General features: G+C 36.2%; 1 protein-coding gene across 3 annotated transcripts in view; it reads left to right on the forward strand.

Moving 5' to 3' along the window:
- The window catches only part of NSMCE2 (NSE2 (MMS21) homolog, SMC5-SMC6 complex SUMO ligase), a 270,450-nt gene that overhangs the window by 53,747 nt on the left and 199,350 nt on the right, over nt 1-17,353 (forward strand). For all 3 annotated transcript variants that reach the window (XR_002524113.2, XM_009213569.4, XM_009213568.3), the window contains exon 3: nt 2,552-2,658. Coding sequence is in view for 2 of the 3 variants with exons in the window: in XM_009213569.4 (XP_009211833.1) it covers nt 2,552-2,658 (107 nt within the window). In the remaining variant the exon portion in view is untranslated. The remainder of the gene's footprint in view (nt 1-2,551; nt 2,659-17,353) is intronic.

Below are 17,353 nucleotides of genomic sequence, written 5' to 3' on the forward strand. Positions count from 1 at the left end.
TCTGGGGTGCCTCTAATAATCAGAATTTTGGAAAAGCAGTTTATCCTGTTAGTCTTTGTTCAGGTTACCAGCTTTACCCACTTTTTTGACCAGTTCAGTATCCGAATCTAATACTCATAAAAATATACTGATCCATTAAGGAAAACAAAATGAAACAATACTTTCTTTTAACTAGATAAGACTGGTGTGAAACCAGTAGTCTATTTTTCATTATTTTAAATGGAAAAAATATAGGTTAACTAAAACCCCTAATCAATGTACTGAAATGTAACTAAGTACAGTAAAATGCCTAAATAAATTACAAAACATCCATTACATTAGGTTGTAAATTGTTTAAAATTCACTTCTTTATCATGAAACAATATGACTTTTAACAAACAGTTGCTGTATATATGGCAACATATATATGTTGCTACCAAGCAGTATGTCCATTTTGTTGACATTCAGAAATTTTCAGAACAACAAACTGTGACTCTAATAGTCTAACAGTTTTATTTGGAGTATGACCTGAGCCTTTTCTCATGCACCATTTTGTTAAACATATATTTAATTTGGGAAATGTAAATACAAATTTTTCTTTATGTAAACATTACACCCTCCCCCACCCCCAAACTTACATTGAGATATATGTATATTCTGTGCTGCCTGGATAGTAAAAGCTGAAGGGTCTTCTACCAGAAGCATGTTAACCCAGGAGACAGTCTATGAAATATGCTTATAAGTAACTATTGTAAAATTAAAGCATATGTTTTAAAAGCCAAATGTGGATGGACTTTACATTATTTCATGACTTTGGAATGATCTGTGGTATTATTCTTCAGAGTAGAAAAGAAAAACAACATTTGTCTGCACTAAGGTATTTGAATGGAGAGTCTTTGAATGGAGAGTCTTTGAGTAGGTTCATTCCCAAATGTGATTAAAGAAAGCTTTATTTTCTTTTCATTTAGTTATCTTAAATTCAAAGTTTTTAGTTGAAATTTTTAGGATCCTTTGTTAACTATCTTTTCCTAATCTATTAAATTACGTTTAGAGCTTGAAGAAACAATTTAAAAGCACTTTTAACAACATTACCTTGCTTTTCTAATTTGCTAGTCCCTTTTTATAGACTCCTGTTCCCTGAGGATATTTTAATTTTTTAAACATAGTAAACATAGTTGTTTCTTATTCTGACTAATATAGATAGTTACAATAACTGAAATATTTGTGGATCTGTTTCTACTGACTGTTATTCTTAGTGGCTTGTTTTCTTGTGTGTTATAGGTATGTAAGGTTTTTCTGTTTGTTTTTATATTTATTTTTGTTTCAGCCTTTTCTCCTATGATCTGCTCATTCTTAAAAATTATATGTAGGGATTATTTGACACCTAGATTAAGAGTGTCTTCTCCAGATGATAGTTATATTTGCTTCTGCCAGACACCTGTGAGTACTATCTGCCAGAGACCACCTCCCACCAACGTCAGAGACTGGGGTCTCTGGATCACTCTGGTTAGGGGAACCCAGCCTACTGCAAATCCAGGAGGACTGCCTTATGGCCAGTTTTTCTGAAACAAGTTTGTTTTCTCTTCCCTTTTCCCTGTTCTGCTTCATGGCCAAGGCTAACCTCCCTTTGGTCCCAGGGAGCAGTGAGAGATTACTTTTGGTTCATCTTTATACAAAGAGTTGAGATCTCAGCTTACTGTGGGATAGTATGTGACTTTGGCATTCTGTTGCCCCACTTCTCATTTTTGTTTTATTCTAGATTTTGCCCTGGTTATTTCTTACTACCTTGTGACTCTTTTTTTTAAGATTTTTTTTTTTTTCCTGCTGTATCTTATATCTTTGGTTGTTTTCTTTTTTCTTTCTTTCTTTCTTTTCTTTTTTTTCTTTTTGAGACGGAGTCTCACTCTGTTGCCCAGGCTGGAGTGCAGTGGCATGATCTCAGCTCACTGCAACTTCCATCTCCTGGGTTCAAGCAATTTCCAGCTAATTTCTGTATTTTAATAGAGATGAGGTTTCACCATGTTGGCCAGGCTGGTCTTGAACTCCTGACCTCAAGTGATCTGCCTGCCTCGGTCTCCCAAAGTACTAGAATTACAAGCGTGAGCCACCGTGCCCGGCTGCTGTCTTTGGTTGTTTTCATTAGGAAGATTGGTCCAAGTAATCTAGCTCAGCGTTATTAAAAGTGAGAATCTTCCCTATGTGACCTTTAACAATCCTTCACAGTTTATGCAGCAGATATAAGACTGAGCTGCTTAATGGATGAGGGAACTGAGGCTGGGAGAGGTATAGTTGGTTGGTTGATTTAAGATCATATAAGTAAGGGCACAGCCTGGAACTCCTGAATACAAGTCTTTTCGTCTTTCCAGCCTACCACTGCCTTTGAGCTGTCTTCTACTGAGTGTATTCTTAGAATTTTGAATGAAGCACCGTATGGTGAGGAGGTTTTTTAAAAGATGTAATAACAGCACAAAATTATTTAGACCATTGACTGATGTAGATTATATTGATGCAACATTTTCCAGATATGGCATTTTAAGTGGAAAATAATAATTGCAATTTTTTTTTATTTCAGCTGAAGTGAGTAGTGAATATAGTATGGACAAGGCAATGGTTGAATTTGCTACAATGGATCGGCAACTAAACCATTATGTAAAGGCTGTTCAATCTACAATAAATCATGTAAGTTTATGCTACTCCCTGGTTATATATTTGGTTACAACTCACTGACCGAGAGGTAGAAACACAAAATCAAAATTTTTCTCTAACTTTTAATGTTTCCTTATCCTTAATGTAGCAGCTATTAAATTCCTCTAAATTTGGACGTCTCATAAAATTGGAATCCTAAGTATTTTCCTGGCTAGGCCACTTAGGTTGATTAGCATATTAAATCTATTTTAGATTGCTTGCGATTTTTTGTCTCAAAATTTTAGTGTAAGCCTCCTTTGAATGTGATGCAACTTGTTTTTATTGTTCTATTTGCTTAAACATACAATTGAAACCAGGTTTAGTTACTCATTCTCTAACTTTAATATGCATCTGTTGCCAAATTCTTAGAATCAGATAATATGGAAGAATTTTAGAGCAAGTTTAAAAATAAAGAAGATCGGTATTTTGGTTTTTCCAGAAGCCAAACTTATCTTTGTTGACTCCAGCTGTCACAGGAACAACACATAAGGCAGTTAAGGTGGGAACATAGCAACATCCTTTTCAGTAGTACTGTGTTGAGTAAGAAATGAGCAATACGATTGCAGTAATGTTTCTGAGAAGTCCTTTGTCCTCTGAGCAGTGGAAACTCCCTGTTGAACTGATTGTGTATACCTGTGTAATAGGGTGTCTTGTATTTCTGGTTTCATTATTTGCCTTTTCTTACTTACAGCTGTGGGAAAATTCCAAAAATCAATTATTTTACAAAATGGGTGACTACTCAGTAGAAGATATATTTTTAAATAATGTTTAATACCTAAGCCAATGAAATGAGCATTATATAGTTATAGTAAGCTTTTTTTAATGGTTAGTATTTAACTATAGTATTTGACTAACTTTAAGAATATCACCTATATCCAAATAATAAACTCATTCAGCTTGTAAAATTTTGATGTTTCTGGCTATTGTGACTGTTAATCCTGGTCTTATGAATATTTCTTCCATAGGAAAATATGACAGTGCCGTCATGTTGACATCATATTTGAAACTGGATAGCACTTAGACTAGGGGCTTTCAATTTCAGCTGAACCTTAGAACCAGCCAGTTTCTGAACTCTCAGAGATTCTGATTTCATTAGTCTGGAGCAGGACTGGGACACCAGTATTTTTTAGAAACTCATTCTAATGTGCATTCAAGGGTGAAAACCACTGACTTAAAAGAACAAGGCTGACTTTATAGAAGAAAGTCAAGTGTTTACTCCCAAAGATTAGAGTTAGGCTTGTTGTATGGGTCAATCTTGCTTTGACCCTTACGTTCTGTGGCACTTACTTGATAAGGCTTTCTATCTTTAACTTTCATACTGTGCAAATGCAATAGCACAGTGTATATTACAGATAAGAAAACAAGATTTTTGGAGTCAAAGAACTTTGTGTTGATTTTTTTTCCCTATTAAACTCTAGGATTTGCAGATACTTACAGTATTTTTACATCAAGAATTGAACTCTTGGTTGGGCGTGGTAGCTCACACCTGTAATCTCAGCACTTGGGGAGGCCAAGGCTGGCGGATCAACTGAGGTCAGGAGTTTGAGACCAGTCTGGCCAACATAGTGAAACCCCATCTCTACTAAAATACAAAAATAAGCCAGGTGTAGTGGCATGCATCTGTAATCCAAGCTACTCAGGAGGCTGAAGCAGGAGAACCACTTGGACCCGGGAGGTGGAGGTTGCAGTGAGCCGAGATCACGCCAGTGCATTCCAGCCTGGGCAACAGAGCGAGACTCTATTAAAAAAAGAAAAAAAGAAAAAAAAGAACTTTTCCTCCTTCAGGACATCAAGTCACTCATTTAAAAAAAAAAGTTTAAAACTTCTCACTCTTTCTCCCATTCAGTAGTTAACGACATTTCTTTCATCTTGAGGTTTCATCTCATTATCCTCAAATAGGGAAGATAGATTTTATCTCACTTTTCAGCCCTAACCTCACACTAGAATAGACTGGAACAACTTGGATTTAGTGATTCCGATGCTTATCAGGAAGGTCCCTGTTCTTTTATAGGAGGAAAAAACATATTTATTTTTCTTTTATGATACAAAGAAAGGTATGCTCTCTATGCAAGCTGGATACCAGACCAAGAATAATAAATATAATTTCATAAGGTTTCTAAGACTTGACATTATATGGGGATATAATGGGGATATGATCATTTTTAGGGAAATGTTTTACATCACTTGATGTACTTGAAGCTAAGGGTACTGCTATCTTATTGCTTGTTTTGGTGAGGGATAAGAATGAACAGCAGCTTGGGAGGGGCCAGGATAATATACTTGTTTAGAAACAGCAGTGGTCTAGGGATCTGAAGCTTTTCCAGTCCTGGTTCTTCTACTTTCTGAGTTACGATCCCTGGTCAAGAAACCTAACCTCTTGAAACCTCATGTTCTTTGTAAAATTCCTGGCCTGTGTATTTCACAGAACGATTATGTGAATCAGATTAGATAATGTATATCAAAATGCTTTGGCATTCATCAAATTTGATGGGGCTGTAAGATAATATATTATTGCAAACTCAAATTTCCAAACAGAACTCATTGGAGAGATGGAACAAAATCTTCTAAAAATCTAGTATTTTGTTTTGCTTACTTTATTTCAGGGTATTTTTTTGGCTTTGACCTGTCCTATTCTGGAATTCAAGAGTCATATAGGATTAAGTATAAGCTACTTAACTTATTGCACAAGGTATTCATGGCCTCTAAAATGAATGAGTTGTTTTAAGTAAGATTATTTTTTTACAAGGCAAATAATGGGAACCCATACAAGTCCCAGTTAACCCACTGCTCTGTCATAGACTTTTGCAAACTCTGATACTTCCATTACTATAATATTTGCCTAGATTTGGATCTACCCTGTGGTCTTTCTGTTTATGAATTTTTATATAGTCATAGAAAGTTGATTTAAAAACTTTTTTAATCATTAAAGAGCATTTGAGTTTATTATTTAAATAGACATTTCTCTTCCACTCTCATCTTCTTGGAATTCTAAAGATTATGCTCCTTTTGAAAAGTTGTGGAAGTTTACTTTGGAACCTCAGAGGTATGGGTCAACTTACCAACAATCCCTGGGAAGTCCCTTTGGCAATTAGCAGAAGTTCTCAGGTTGCCTTCCATTGTCTCTCAAGAAAATAGGGCTACTATAGTCGACAGTGCCCAAAGATTTTGTTTGGAATTGGCATCTATTTTAGTGCTCTGAAACTCAAAAAAAAAACAAGGACTTCATTCCAGCTAGTTTGTTGACAGAATATTATGCGGTGAACACTAAAAAAATTCTCAGATAGTCTCTAAGTCATTTATAAAGACTTTCAGGTTAAATGGATTTTATACCTGTCACAACTCTTTAAAAACTTCGTTTAGATCCTCGGAGAGTTCTATATGAACTTTTTTGATATTTTCAGTCATAAGACCAACATGTCATATCAGTGTTTTTAGAGTTATAAGACAGTACACAGATACATACTTTTTTTTAATCACTATTACTGCCACGGAAAAAACTGTTTTCTCAGTTTCATATTGAGAACAGAATGATGTTCTGAACACTAGACTTCTGTTGACCTAATGTTTCCTCCCTTGCTTTCTACGCTTCTATTGAGTACATTGAAGAGACACTATTGGCTGACTTTTTGTTTTTCAGTTTTCATAAATAAATGAATAAATTTATGAACATTTGAATAAATATTCAAATAAATGCTTGAATAAATATTTACTGAACAGCCATGTGCAGGCACTTCTAGTTGCAAGAAATAGGAAGTCAATCAACAAAGTCCAGATGACCTTCACCTCAGGATACGCGAAGTCCAGAACAGAAGACAAATATTTTACAAATGTTATTTAATTACTGTTGTGGTGTGTGCTACAAATTAAAAATAAAGCATTCAGGGAGAGTTAATAACCCAAGGGCAATAATGTCTTCAAGGCAGGGAAAAATTGGGAGACTCCTTCTGGAGGAAATGATATTTAAGATTCAAGGCAAGTGAGTCTCAACATGGGAAATATGATATATTCTGTGTGACTTTTGCATGAAATGGAAGGATCTTATTTCTGATTGTCTTGATGTCAGCTTCAGAGTGCCTTAATCAATCCAAAGACTTATTGTGAAAATGAGACCAGAGAAGGCCTACCTTTATATATAGAAAGTTAATGTTAATAGAATAGTTGAGTAACCTATCTAAGGTTGGTCAGGGATTCATTTATTAATAGATTTTTGAGTGCCTACTATGTGCCAGGAGCTATGCTTAGTAATGCAAGTCATGGCAGTAGTTGATTTAAGAATTATTTTATTATCAGTATCCTACTTCTTAAACAGGGGTTATCTCTCTTGAAATGAGACTTTGTATTGAGTATTGAATAAACCCAGTGATAGTACTGTGTGTTTCTGATTATATGTTTATGATTGTTTTAAACTAAACCTATAGTCCCAAACTGTGGGCTTCAAATTGCTCAGGGTAGGTTTGGAGAGTGAACACCAGTTTAGTTCAGGGAATCTTCACATCCATTTTTAGGTATGTGCTTTTTCAAATAAGAGGTGACAAATCCAACCACTATCATGCGGGTAGTCCTTGCAATGTTTTTCTAACCTTAATTCTCACAGGGAAAATGATGGGAATGTAGCTAAATGAGAATGGCCCAACAAGTTCAGAGATTAATGTCATATATATTTAGCAACTGATGATAAAATATACATCCTCTCAGCTAGGTGTGGTGGTGCATGCCTGTAGTTCCAGCTACTGAAGGGAACTGAAGTGGGAGGCTGAAGTGGGAGGATCGCTTGAGCCCAGGAGTTCAAGATCAGCCTGGACCACATAGTAAGACTCCATCTCTTTAAAAAAAAAAAAAAAAAAAAGTTTTTGGTGATCAATATAGTCTCAGAGTTTAGCAAAAGTAACTAAAGCTTGAGAGTCACATTATACTTCAGCATTTATTGTTTTTATTATGATCCTTAGTTGTATAGGTTTACTTTAAGACATTTTATCTCTTAAAATAATTTTCAAAAAGATAAAAAAAAAGAATTTCAGATTTTACCTGGTTATTGTTCTTTTGGTATGTGCTGCTTCTGGATGTTAATTTATTGAAAAATCCAAGTATGTCTTCACTTTCCTCTAATACCCTCTTTTATGCTACTTGCGTCTTATCAATTGTATAAGATTTTAAAGCATTTATATTGGATTACAGCCACATTTTTTTTTTTTTTTTAAGTCGGTATTTTATAACAATTCCTACTAGAAGCCTGGTGAGGGAGAATATTTTTCTTTTTAACTGGAGCAAGTAGGTGCTAGGTTGGTCCATTTGTATGGTTTTTTATAAATCGGTTCATGGATATGCCCTATGTAGTGTGGTTTTTCACTTGATATGCTAACCTGAACATTTTATATGCCTTTTAAAACTAATGTGTTGAGAATTAGAAGAGAAGAAATGTACTTGATGTATGCTGTTGAAACCAAAGCAATCTTAGATACAATAAAGGAACAAGGTGGGTCAAAGGTATAGTTTATCTCAGCTCTGTCATTATGCAACAGTTTTGACTATTTTTGACATAGCACTTCCCTGTGCCTCCTTGCTGTTCACCCTTCATCACCTGATAAATTTTACCTTTTTCTCACTGTGCAGTTACCTTAATATCCACTACTTTAACATGAAATCCTATAGAGTATCTTGCAAGTTGGAAGTTACCATTTTAGTTAAACCAAATTTGGGAAGAATTTCTCCCTTAGAAAGCTAATAATTTATTTTCTAGTACCTGAAAGCAGTTCTAGGCCACAGGATGTCACCTATTATATATGACCACTTACTGACTGAATATAAGAATACACCCCACTCTATTAGGCATTGTGAATCATTTACAAAAGAAGAGGGAGGGGGAATTTGTTCGGTGGCTATAAAATTTGAGGACAGAAGATTCCTGAGCATGAGATAAATTACTGTTGTCAGCAGAGTAGCAAGAAGGTAGGAGGTGACAGGGGAGTGAAATTAGTGAAAAGCTCTTCGAGCCAGAGGGGAAAGTACTGGGAAACTCACCTCTTCTCTGCTCCCTGCATCTGGCATTCTACAGTGATAGACAACTCTTAACATGTTTCTTATCAAAAGTTTTCAAGTGAGTTGTATATGAGCCTTTTCATCTATAGGAACATTGCTCAGGTGTGGAAATTAACCAGAGAAAGAAAGTTGACTTTAGGTGTTCGCTCTTCAGACACTTGGAATGTGTCTATTTCTGTGATTACTGGTAATTAACTTCTGTTTCAGTGGTTTAGAACTCCCTGTACAGTTATTCTCAAATTAAGGTTGTGTTCGGTAACATTTTGCCTAATAAACAGAGATAGAGACAATTACTTCCGAATGTAGTATTCCACTAATTGAATTACCTCTAAGAAATAATCTAGATATAAAATTTCTTAGGTTTCAAAGTAACATAATTGCTAACAGGTGAAAATGTGTTATATTGAGACTGATTTTCACGGTTACTTTATAGAAATCCATCGTAGTGTTTTGGAGTTATTAAATGTTGGGTTTTAATCAGAATTATAAAGCAGTTACACTTTACTGGGCCTTAATGTGCCTCTAGTGCAGCATTTTCAAGAGTTTGCTCCATAATACTAATTAATCAGGATGTGAATAAGTATAATAGGAGAATAGGATTTTGTGGTCAAATAAGTTTGGGGAATGCTTGATTAAAAGAATTTCCTTAAAGACTCCAAAGCCTTTAATGTGCTTTTATGCAACGTGATTCTCCAAAGGAAGAGGATATTCAGAAATTTTGTAAACTTAGTTAACTAGAAAATCTTTCTGGAGGAGGGACTGATACTCTTCAGAATCCACTTTGGGAAGTGCTGTTGTAGTTTCAACCCCCTAATTTTACAAAGGAGGCTATGAGATAGGTCCAGCACTCTGTGGCAGAGTTTTTGTGGCATCCAGAAAACTGGGAAGTATGTCAAACTCCCTTTGGAAATGAGCCTTAAAGATGTTTCCATGCTGAAGGTCAGGAAAAGGCCAGGCCCTTTCACCATTTCATTACTCCAACAGTGAGGAAGGGACAGTTTTTAAAAACATGCAGTGATTGCTTAGTCTGTGTTTGAAGCAAAGACCCCTCTGTGCAGTGATGATACGAGAGAGAGGAGAGAAGGAAATGTTTGAGAGGAAAAGAAGAGAGGGGCTTACAGAAGAGGCAGGAGACACACAGGAGCAGCAGAATGGGCAGGGAAGACATATGGATCTTTGAAGGGCCAGGCTCACCACAGCATTCCAGGTAGGCACTGAGGCGCCCAGTGTGATTATTAAACACCTTAGCCTCAGTGGCACCAGGTCATTCTAGCAGCTAATTATTTGAATTACCCAAACGAGATGAATGTTCCTTAACATAGCAAACTCCTGATTATTTCTGACATTGTACATAGTCCACATACAGTATTAAACCCTTATTTTAGATGTTAATTTACCTTCCTTCTAACATCACACTTTTCATGTAATTAATAAGTATTAAAAAGCTTGAGGTTTAGGCCTTTCCCCACTAATTGGCAGTGGTGCTGAGTGGGCTAACTGCAGAAGAGAGATGGGGAGATAGACTGAACTAGGGAATGGATCAGTAAATGTTAAAATTCAGTGTAAAATGAATGCATTTTTCAGCATAGAGTTGAAAGCACAGTAGTCACTGGTTGTCTACAGTTTCACTTTCCACTGTTTCAGTTATCTGTGGCCACCTATGATCCAAAAATATTAAATGGAAAATTACAAAAATAAACAATTCAAATAAGTAAATTAAATAGCACCTTGTTCTGAGTAGTGTGATGAAACCTTGTGCCTTGCTGCTCTATCCTGTCTTCATCACAAGAGGAGGGATGAGTACAGTACAATAAGACATGTTGAGAGCAAGAAAGATTATATTTACATAACTTATTACAGTATACTGTTATAATTGTTCTATTTTTCTATTATTGTTAATCTCTTGGCTGTGCGTAATTTATAAATTAAACTTTATTGTAGATATGTATGTATAGGATAAAACATAGTCATACAGTAGTGAACCACATAACAATATTTCAGTTAACGAGGGGGCCATACATATATGATGGTAGTGCCATAATATTATATCTTATACAGTATTTTTACTGTACCTTTTCTGTGTTTATGTATGTTTAGATACATAAATAGTTGTCATGTTACAGTTGCCTACAGTACTCAGTATACTAACATGCTGTACAGGTTTGTAGCCTAGGATTAATAGGCTTACTATAGAGCCCAGGTGTGTAGTAGGCTGTTCCATCTAGGTTTGTGTAAGTACACTCCATGATGTTCCACAGCACTGCCTCGTTTCTTAGAAAGTATCCCCATCGTTAAGCAGTGCATGACTATACAGGGTTCGGTACTATCTGGGGTTTTAGGCATCTACTGGGGGTTTTGGAATGTATCTCCTGTGGATTAGAGTGGACTACTGGAGTTGCTTATTAGTCTCTAACTGTTCAGTTGGTGGATCACTTGAGGTCAGGAGTTCGAGACCAGCCTGGCCAACATGGTGAAACCCCATCTCTACTAAAAATACAAAAAAATGCTGGGTGTGGTGGCATGTGCCTGTAGTCCCAGATACTTGAGAGGCTGAGGCAGGAGAATTGCTTGAACCCAGGAGGCAGAGGTTGCAGTGAGCCATGATCGCACCACTGTACTCCAGTCTGGGTGACAGAGTGAGACTGTCTCAAAAAAAAAAAAAAAAAAAAAAAAAAAAAAAAACCTTGTTCAGTTGGTGCCAATAATATGTTTAGTCCAATAAAGATACAAAAGCCTCTTAACACAGGTACACAAATAGCTACAAAAAAAATTTAACAGTGAAATAGTTTGACAGAGACAATAAAAACGTGCATAGGAAATTCAGAGTAAGGGAAAAGAGTCTTTGCTTAAATTCTGGCTTTCGTGCCCTCTAACTCTGAGCCTCAGTTTCTTCTTAAAATCGGGTTGATAATTTAGGTCATAGAGTTCTAGTAAGGATGAAAGTGATAGCATGAAAGCACCTAAAACGGTTCCATCACACTAATTTATAAGGTTGCCTAGAACGTTCTGTAAAGGAGAACTCATTTCCCTGGACCAAATTCAAATACTATCTGAAAGGGAATTTTGAGTTAAAGTTTGAAGGGTACAGTGAGCAGCAGGAAACCATCGGGAAAGGCTAGAGATGATGGTCCAAGAGAGGCTGAAGGAAGGGCTTCTTTCCTTGGAAAGGAGTTCTCTGATAGTTGGGGGTGGCTTGGGTATGGAACTTAGTGCTCATAGTGTTGTGACCAGAAAGGATTGTTCAGAATCAGGGGAAATGGGCCAATGCAGAGGCCAGTGAACAACGTGACATTTGGCCAGCTGGATTTGAACTTCCCTGATAGTCACCCTCCCTATGTCTATAACAATGAAAAAGATACCGCACCCTTTAATATGTGATCATTAATAGCGATGAGGGGGTCATTCTAGAGATACGAACCAGACAGCAAAGTAAACATTCACAGTTTTTAATTCAGGAATAACTTTTAGTGTTTTCTTAGACATTTTGCTTAAATGAAGACTGAGGAAATTAAGCCCTAAAATGTATTTCTCTCTGTGCACAAGTACACAATCATGCTGTTTATTAGACCTATCTTGCTTACATCTTTAAGTATTTTTTATTTACTTTATTAGTAACACTCATTTGAAAAAGTAATTAGGAGAGAAAAATGTGTTGGATTTATGCCTCTGATGTATCATATGCAGGTTGTCAGCTCTGGTTCAAGTGTGTAATCTCTATACATTGTTGACAAGTGAGAGAGCGAGAAGCATAAAAATGGAGAGCATGTGAATGGATTTTATTTTTTCAAGTCCCTGTGTGAGTTTGCAACTGTGCTGGTAAGGAAAAGTTCTTTGATTATGCAGTGGAGCCAGTGCCCAGTGAACTGTCCTTGGGAGAATGGAGAGGATTTCTTTCCATTGTTTCTCTCTTACAGCATAAAGTTTCTGGTAATGGTGGCACTTTCCTTCTTTTGTGTTGTGGCCAGTGTGATATTTAAACCACTAAAGCTTTAAGAATTTTATTTTTTTCCGGACTTCCTTTTTAAAAAAAAATATCTAATAATATAGCATTCTTTAGTGAAAATTGTTATGTTTATTTATCATGGGTTAGAGTAATGCAGTCAGTTATTATGAATAGTTTTAAATTTAATTATCTCTTTTATCCTTTATTTCATCTTCAAATAATCATTTAATCATCTTCTCGTGGAAGCTGATATTCAGAAAGATCAAGTCAGTATTACTTAAAATTGGAAACAGTAAAGGCCGGGCGTGGTGGCTCACACCTGTAATTCCAGCACTTTGGGAGGCTGAGGCGGTTGGATCATCTGAGGTCAGGAGTTCAAGACCAGCCTGGCCAACATGGTGAAACCCCACCTCTACTAAAATACAAAAATTAGCCAGGTGTGGTTGTACATGCCTGTAATCCCAGCTACTCGGGAGGCTGAGACATGAGAATCACTTGAACCCAGGAGGCAGGGGTTGCAGTGAGCCGAGACTGCATGACTGCACTCCAGCTTGGGTGACAGAGTGAGACTCTGTCTCAAAAAAAAAAAAAAAAAAAAAAATTGGAAACAGTAACCAGAAAAGTAGAATATGATTGCACCACACGATTGATTTCCAGACATTCTGACTTGCTTGCTGTTTGCCTTCCCTTTGGCTGATACCTGCAAGGTCTTGCATGCTTTTCTGCCTGCCTTCCAGTTGCCTCGGCTATTTGTGGTTCTTGGAGTGCCGTTGGCACCACGAAGCAAGTCCTCTCTACCCATCAGGTCACTCTTTGTCACCCTGAGGTTTATTTTAGCCCCCATATGAAACAGAAGCCCACGTGAAATACTAAATAGGAGCTTTAAGTGGAATAAATTTTGGGTGTACTCAAAAGAATTCTTCTCTTGCAGAATCAGAAATTGAATTTGACACATTAAGTATAGTTAGGCCATGTTTTGAAAAGCTGCAGCAATACTTCTCAGGGTGTTGGTTAAAAAAAATTTAATTGTTTAAAAATAAAAATTAAAAGCTTCAGCAAAAACATCATATGCTCAATTTTTTCTTGGAAGAAATTCTTGTTACTGCTTAAAGGACCTATAAATAATGTAGGTGAAACTGAACATGTTATACTACATGTTTTATAATAGTAATGGAACTGCTCTCAGACTATAGAATTAAACTGTTTTGGCTTTATAGTGTATAGTGTCATATATGGTCCTGTTACAATGGTAAACTGTCTAGTGTTAGAGTTAAATTTAATTAATGAGGTTTTTTTTCTATGCCTGCCCACTGAATAGCTGTGTGGCCATAAGCAATTTTCATAGACTCTATGCACGCTCGCAAAATCAGCTTAGTAATAATATCTGCCCTTCATATCTTAAAGTGATTTCTTGATTAAAAAAATGAGATAACATTATGTGAAAGTACTTGGGAGGTAAGAGTGCTATATAAGGGCAAGGTCTTACTGTTCTGTCCTGTTAACTTTTAACTTCTTTCTCTTACCACAAAAACACCTACCACAGGCTGATTTAAATTGGTGAACTCTTTCCTCTAAACCACCTAAACTTGAAATAAATGGCGATAAACGTTCCTTGTATTTATTTTCCCAACTCACAGCTTAAACTGGAAGGGAAAAGTGTATAAGATTCACATTTACCTTTTGACTTTAGCCATCTTTTTCATAAAGGTTTATTCCTGCCTACCATCCTGCCCCCTCAGAATTTTGCATAAATCTCATGTAACAGTTCAACAAGTGACTGGTGTAGACTGGGCCTGCTTCGTCACTGAGTCACTTTATTATGAAACACTTAAAGTTGAACATCTGTCTATAACAATGAGGAAATAATGTTAAACAGTTTATACTTTCTAAGGCTAGGCTTAGTGGCTCACGCTTGTAATTCCAACACTTTGGGAGGCCGAGTGGGGAGGATTGCTTGAACCCGGGAGGTTGAGACCAGCCTGGACAACATGGAAAAACCCTGACTCTACAAAAAAAAATTAAAAAATAAAAGTAAATAATTTAAAAATTTATACTTTCTGATCTGATGGTTTTCATGACTAACTCATCAGACAGCAATGAAAAGTGAAATTAATAAAAATTCACAAAGCCAGATATAATTAGTTAAAAATAAAGTCCGAATGAGCCATAATCACTTTACTTCCCTCTTCCCATTTTGTAAGCAGTTGGTATTTGATTGATAAGCATTTCCAGTTGAGAAATAATCTTCTAATCCATGTTCTTCTACCAGGCTGTGACCTTGGGCAAGTCACGTAACTTCTGTATGTCAGCTTCCTCATTTCTAAAATGGGGTAATAATAGTACTTGTCCTATATACCTCATTGGGCAATTGTAGATAAAACGAGATTGTAGATAGGAATGTTTTCACCACCCCTCTGCCCCACAAAAGTGAAAGGTGGTTATATAGTTACCACATACAGACCCCATCTGACAACCCATATCTGAATGCCCACAAGGCTAAAGAGTGAAAGAAACTTTCTGATTCTACCAACAAGGATGGGAAGGGAGTCCCTGTTAGCTCTTGGAGGAGGAAAGATACATTCCCAGTGTTCAGATCTCTGAATCAAATTCTGGAACACAGTTTCCCAGAGAAATGACAGTCAGTGGCTGTGTTTCCAGGCTAGCCAATAAAAAAGAAAAAAAGAGATTTAACCATAAATAGTTCATTGTAATCTAATTTCTATAAAGCTGTTAACAAAGCCCACTTGTAGTATGAATATTAGCTTGGTGTTTGTTTCAAGAATGTTGGAGGCCTTAGCCCAGGTCTGGATAAGATAGTGAATCCACCTCTCTTCTAGCTTCCCCACTTATTTAATATTTGCACAGGGCTTCCTTAAGCCAGATTTATAAATATCATCAGTTCATACTCCAGTCTCCTGGCCCTTTGACTGAAATTCTGAAACCAACATTCTTTCCCGCAGTGAAAGGGTGAGAAGCCCTTTTAGGTCCCCCATCCCTTTAATGAGCACAGTGACCCTACAAAGTTAGGAAAGGTAACTGTTGTTGACTCTGAGCTTCAAGAAGGTTAAGGGACTTGCTCAGATCACTTGGTTAGTCTCAGGAGGTGAGACTCGAACCTCAGTGTTTTGACATGTAATTCAAGGCTGTTTTCATGACAGTTCTGTTTCAAGATGGGTGCTATTCATTGAATTCACTTTTTGAGTTGTAGTTTTCAGTTGAGAGTAAGAATGTTTTTAGGGAGTCTTGGTTATAAAGTATATTTATGATTTTGTACATTTCTTATTGTAAATTTTCCAAAGGTAAAGTTTTGGGAAATTTAGTCCAAACAAAAAGTGACTCCTCACACTGATGTGGCATGTGTTAGAGAGGGATTCTGTTAGAATTAAAGAACTATTTGAAGCAAAGAATATTGTTACATGTTACGGTTATATTAAAAAGAAGAAAAACTTCTGAAAAGCCAGTAGTATTCACCCCTTTAAAACTTTGTTTGTGTTATATTTTTAAAGCGATAGTGCTATGAATATGAAGGAATTTTAGGAATTTAAAGTAAAATAAAAATGAAATAAACTTTTTTCTAGCTTTAATGATATGGTTTATGTTTCTATTTATTAAAATATTCAGTTCTTGCCATAATAATAGCAAGCCTAGCTAACTTGTCTCCAGTGCTTGTTATGAGCTAGGCGGTATTCAGTTATCTCCGGTTGAATAATTGTTTTCTTCTTGCCGGGTTAGCCTGCAGATTTTTTCATGATCAATTCTTAGAAGCAGTGAGGGATAAGTCTCTATGATAGAAGACAGTGATAAGGTCCGTATGTGGCATTATATGGGACATGTAAAAATGTTTCACTGAATAGTGAAAAGGATACTGCAATGGGAGTCAGAAGACCAAACCTCCTCCTTGTTTCTCCCTGACCTAACAGTGTGACACTGGGTTAGTGACTTGTCTTCATAAACCTTCAATTTCGTTATCTGTAAAAAGAGAACAGTGATACCTCATAGGAATGTGGCAAGGATTAAATGAGATAATGTAGGTTAAGTGCTTAAATTATGCCTTCAAAAGATGAAGCCTCACGTAGCAGGCATTGAGAAAATATTAATTGCCTCTTTTCATCTTCATGCACAAGGTAGTTGTGAAATTAAATTGGAAAACAATATGAAAACTGGTTTAAAAACGTTTAAATGTCATTCTGATATAAGATAGTATTTTCCAATGAGTGCTGCCTTCTTCAGCACTTTCAGAGTAAAATATATGGGAGAATTAAGGAAACTGGATTATAACTAGAAAATCTGGATTTTACTGGGTGGCCATCACATCTGGAAACAGTGGTTTAATGATATTATCTTACAGTGCAATATGGAATAGTATTATCTATTTGCAGACTTGGTGGCCACACTGTAGTCTCAGTTCCATCAGCTATTGTTTGGCTTGGAGAAGTAATTTAATCTCTCTAATCAATGAGAATCAAAATTATATACGTTATTTTCAGAAGTACTCTATATGTTAGGCAGCATCTAAGTGTGGTTTTTATTTTGTTTATTGTTTTATTTTTCTATACTACAGCAGTTTTTTGATTAGGCTTGTGATAGATAGAATTCATTTTCATTTAGTCAGAAAATCTTTCTAAATGGAGGAGAATTAGAAGGCAAAAGGCAGTTTGATAGGTGTGCTAGTGGGAAGTAACTTCAGATATCAGGAAGCCACATTAATTA

The sequence above is a fragment of the Papio anubis genome, chromosome 8 (assembly GCF_008728515.1).
Source record: "Papio anubis isolate 15944 chromosome 8, Panubis1.0, whole genome shotgun sequence".
NCBI classification, from domain to species: domain Eukaryota; kingdom Metazoa; phylum Chordata; class Mammalia; order Primates; family Cercopithecidae; genus Papio; species Papio anubis.